Raw genomic sequence first — 4,803 nt, 5'->3', positions numbered from 1 at the left:
TAAAAAAAAAAAAAAAAAAAAAAACTTAGTCTATGAAATATGAGTTTATTTCTTGATATATTAACGAGTGTTGCATTTTTTTTTTTTTGAAATCATCTATGAGAATGTTTTTCATGTGTTAACATGTAAAGTTTAACGAAAAAAAATTATATAAGAATTGAATTTTTGTTCAAATTTATGAGTTTTTAATAAGTTTTAATTTTAATTTTTTTTTGTGCATCTAGTTTATGGGTTTTATATATTTTATACATCAATTTTTATTTAATTATTCTTTCATCAATTTTGATTGAATTATATAATTATAATTTAGCTATGTAACTATTGTTGGTGCTACTTAAATTCAAAGGAGATTTTATTCTAGAATGCCGATAGTTGATTCCTATTTATCCGACAGTCTGTCCAAAAGCTTAGCTTATTTATTTATCAACGATGGAAAAGAACCAATGTTAAAGTGATTAGTGAGTTGTGTTTTGTTTTTGCTTCCAATCATTCACGACCGGTCTTAATCAAACTATTTTGTTTATTTAATTTTTTAAAAATAAAACATCTTAAATATTAATTTAATTAAAAAAAAAATTTCGAGTATTCATGTGCACTAATATAATATAATAATGTTTTGGGTGTAAAATTAAATTGATGGAATCATAAATTTAGACAAGTACTTATAAAGTTTTATAGCATCTTATAAAAAATTGTATTCAAGGTGACAATTGAAATCATATCTCGATTCATTTAAGATTGAGTTGACAGGTTTAACAGCTTTCTAGCTAATAAGTTTTATATTTCAACTCAAAAAGGTTTTTCAGATTAAAATAAATATTAAATGAAAAAAACTTAAAGGATAAGCATTAAAATAAAAGTAAAAAAAAAAAAAAACATTTAGAAAATGATTACTCTAAACGAACAAATAAAGTTGCTTTGAATTATTCAAAAATAAAAAAGTGAAAAGGAGGCGAGAGGGAGGGAGTGAAATTACGAAAATACCCCCATGTCAGAGTCAGAAAAGTGTCAGAGTTAATGAACTCCTGTCACCGTATCAAAATTATTTCATTTTAAAAATGAAATTTTGTAAACGGTTCCCGTAAGGTTACTGTTTCCAGAGAGCGCGTGGGGTTCACATTCTTAGGACAGCCATGTGAGAAATTATTTTTTTGTAAGAGATTGTCGAAGTTCATAATTTTAACGCGGTCGAATATACGGAAAAAATAATTAAAAAATAAAATAGGTTAAGAGTGAGATTAATTTTATAATTTAAAATCCTCATTTAATAATTTATGTAGAGGTTGGGCGGGAGCATTTAATTCCTTCATTCAATTAACATTTAAAATCACCATGGCCATGACATGGATTCCCAAACACATACCATACCATGGCCCATGGAAAGGTGGGTCCCATCATTAAAGGTTTTTTTATTTTTTATTTTTTAAAGAAGAAAATCTGTCCACGTCCAGGTGGACCGTCACCGCCAAGGCCGTATGCGCTTAATGAGCCCATTCTCTCAGCCCAAATATTTTGCAATGGCCCAATTGAGCTTATTTTCGGCCCAAATCTCTTCCCATGGCCCAATTGAGATCATTCCCGACTGCCTTCCATTGAAATCAAGAATTAAGATGCAAACATTTTGATCAATTATTTATTAAATTTCGAAGCTTTGGGGTTCCTCTGTTTCATACATTTGGAAGAAGAAGAACCTCAAAGAAAAAGAAAGATTTTACATTATGATCGTGTTGTGCATGTGATGCCATCTGCAAAACTTCTATCTACTAATTTATTTCTTTATTTGCTGAATGAAACTCTCATCTGGAACTGAAAAAGCAATCAAAAATCCCAGATTCTACTGCACCCATTTGCTTATAATTTTATACCCGCAGCTCCACTGCGCTCAATTCCACGTTATCATCACTTGGATTTGTTTTCTGTGGGTTGTACGCCAAATCTCTGCACCTTTCCACTCCATCGTCTACTGACAAATAGATGTTTTCTTTCCCGATCGTGTTTGTGAATTCTGATGCTATCATCTTCTCCATCACTACGATTCTTGGGTTTACAATTCCCATCTGTTTCTCACATATGAAATTCGCAAGTTTTCAGTGAAGGAGATGGAAAAATGGTTTGGCGGGTGACTGAGAAATTACCTTAACTCCGTTCGCTTGCAACAATCTGCGAATTTCGATTAGTGTTTCAATCCCTGTCATGTCGATTGATGTAACTCCTGCACGAACAAACAACTCAGTGAGTGATAGATCAAAATTGTTGAGAGTGGATGATTTGGAAGGCAGGATAGTGGATTCTTACCACTCAATTCCAGCAGTACATGCTGGACGGATCCATCTACGGAATCGAACTTGGCATGCTCATCACGAACCCATCTCAAAATCCTAATGAGAAAACGCAAGAATTCGGCTGGTTAATCCGAGGCATCATGTTTGCAGGTAAACTGTTTGATAAAATGCGTGAATGAACTTTCATTACCTTTCTCTGATGTAGTTGGAGTTGGCATAATAAATAGGGGAACCAAGTTGAAGAACAATGACTCCAGGGACTCTCATTGCATTAGGATACTGCTCCACGTCTCTGTACAAATCAGTGTCTGGTATTTTCTCAAGCTTGCAAGTTGCTGGTCTAGCCATGTAAAGAAGAGCTCTCAGCAAAGCAAGACCCACCTGATAAAGATCATTAACACAATCCAATATGTAAGGAATTTTGAGCTTTGAAACTCCCTTGTTATGTGATGACAGAAACTACTGACCGAAAGCATTAAGCCAACATCCATGCTCAATAGAGCAACGCCCAAGAAAGCAGCCATACAAATGCAGAAATCGAACTTGTCGACCTTGAAAAGATGATATATTTCTTCGTATTTGATCAAACCAAACATGGCGGACATAATAATGGCGGAAAGGGCTACAAGAGGAGTGTAGCTGAAGAGAGGAGCTAGAAAGAGGAGCGTGAGAGCCATGAAGACCGCCATTACTACGTTTGACATTGCTGTTCTACATCCAGCATTGAAGTTCACTGCAGTCTTTGAGAATGGCCCTGAAAGGTAAAAATGTCATTTCATTTTGAACTGCTCTTTGTTAGAATGTAATTATTAGTTTAATTATTACCAGTGGTTAAGTAGCAGGAAGTGAAAGATCCCACAATGTTCATCAAACCAAAGGCTACCATCTCTTTGTTGCCATCGACTTGTTCGTTTTTCATTATTGCAAAGCTTCGACCAATCGCTATTCCTTCCTGAGATGGTAAAACCATGATGAATTATGAAAGCTCAGAGATTCAATTGAGAGAGACATAGAGAGAGCGCTAAGAACTTACAGCCAAAGCCACAAGGCCAGTGATGGCACCAGCTTGTACCACAGCTGGTAGATATTTTGGGTCAAAGTTCAAGGAGTGAATAGAAGGAGGGTTTATTCCTTTGTTCAAGCGACCCACCTGAGGTGAAATCAAGGCATACAAAATGAGAAAGACGGGTGTTGGTTCAGAAACTCCATTGATTGTGGCTTTAAGGATAGAAATGATACAGTTAAGATTCCATGCTGACTTCCATGGACGAGATATGCAACCAAACACCCGACTATCACTGTCACCATCGGAGCCATCGCTGATACCCAAAACAGCTTCGGGTTTCTATCTCTCTGTTTAACCAAAAACAAACAAACCCATTTGTTTTCACCGACAGAACCGAGATTGAAAAGGTGAGAGGAGAGGAAAATTTACTTACCAGGTACCTAGTAAACTGGAGGAAGACAAGGAAGACGACGCCCGTGACAGCACTTTGCCATCTCCACTGAAATTTGGAGGGAAAAGAAGAGAAAGTTTTAGGTCTGTGTTTGAATTCAAAAGACAGGAAGTTAAAACAGGAACAGGATTTTAACTAACCTCATGTCTAAGGGAGAAAACGGCATGGAGTACCGAATAGACGTCGGTTTTAGAGGTGAAATGAGTGAGTCCGAATATGCCTTTCAGCTGTTGCAGGCAAATGATCACAGCTGTTCCTCCCATAAACCCTATGATCGTCGAATGCGATAAGAAATCCACCAAGATTCCCAATCTGTCCAGTTTCATTCAACACGCAATCAGAAATTCTATTTTATAAAACAAGAAAAAAGGATTTATGGGGTCGCACCGTAGAATCCCTAAGGCCGTCTGCATGACGCCGGTGATTAAGGTGGCTGTTAAAACCAGGTGTAGATACAATGTGGGGTCTTCTTCCGGCGACGCCACTTCTCCGATGATTTCCGCTATTAGCAACGAACATGCCGCCACCGTACCCACCGCCAGATGCTTCGAGCTTCCAAACACCGCATACACAAGCGGTGGAACGAAGCTGGAATCTGCACCCACATAATTAATTACTCTAATTATCAGAATTCCAATACACACCCAACTGGTTAATCAATATCACCATAAAGACAGATAGAAAGCAAATAGTTAAATTTTGAGATGGATGGGACTCACAAAGGCCGATGATGGGAGGGAGGCTGCCAAGCTTAGCGTAGCTGATGCCTTGGGGGATGGCGAGGCTGGTAATGGTAATACCAGCGAGCAAATCATACTTAAACATATTAAAATTGTATTTAGGAAGCCATTCCAATATGGGGATGAAATACTGGACGGCCTTTTTGAGTTGGTGCGTTCGCCTATCACCACGAAACTGCCTGAAGGGATCATCGGGATAAAACGTCTCTTTCAGATCTGATTTCAGCCTCTTCACGAATGGTCTTGGAGCAGCAAAGTTCACATGTTGTTCACTTTTCAACGAACCCATCGGAGAGACAAAAAAAAAAAAAAAAAAAAAAAAAA

General features: G+C 37.1%; 1 protein-coding gene across 1 annotated transcript in view; it reads right to left on the bottom strand.

Moving 5' to 3' along the window:
- Window positions 1-1,605: 1,605 nt before the first annotated feature.
- The window catches only part of LOC111432501 (probable sulfate transporter 3.5), a 4,204-nt gene continuing 1,006 nt past the window's right edge, over window positions 1,606-4,803 (bottom strand). Inside the window, exons 2-13 of the mRNA XM_023069419.1 lie at window positions 4,459-4,776; window positions 4,127-4,334; window positions 3,880-4,051; window positions 3,722-3,787; window positions 3,522-3,635; window positions 3,316-3,432; window positions 3,108-3,234; window positions 2,750-3,036; window positions 2,473-2,663; window positions 2,296-2,378; window positions 2,136-2,212; window positions 1,606-2,057 (exon numbers count right to left, since the gene is read on the bottom strand). Of these exons, the coding sequence (XP_022925187.1) occupies window positions 1,860-2,057; window positions 2,136-2,212; window positions 2,296-2,378; window positions 2,473-2,663; window positions 2,750-3,036; window positions 3,108-3,234; window positions 3,316-3,432; window positions 3,522-3,635; window positions 3,722-3,787; window positions 3,880-4,051; window positions 4,127-4,334; window positions 4,459-4,768 (1,950 nt within the window). The 5' untranslated portion in view covers window positions 4,769-4,776 and the 3' untranslated portion in view covers window positions 1,606-1,859. The remainder of the gene's footprint in view (window positions 2,058-2,135; window positions 2,213-2,295; window positions 2,379-2,472; window positions 2,664-2,749; window positions 3,037-3,107; window positions 3,235-3,315; window positions 3,433-3,521; window positions 3,636-3,721; window positions 3,788-3,879; window positions 4,052-4,126; window positions 4,335-4,458; window positions 4,777-4,803) is intronic.

The sequence above is a fragment of the Cucurbita moschata genome, unplaced genomic scaffold (assembly GCF_002738365.1).
Source record: "Cucurbita moschata cultivar Rifu unplaced genomic scaffold, Cmos_1.0 Cmo_Scf00003, whole genome shotgun sequence".
Classification (NCBI taxonomy): domain Eukaryota; kingdom Viridiplantae; phylum Streptophyta; class Magnoliopsida; order Cucurbitales; family Cucurbitaceae; genus Cucurbita; species Cucurbita moschata.
This window is presented reverse-complemented; position numbering and strand designations above follow the sequence as displayed.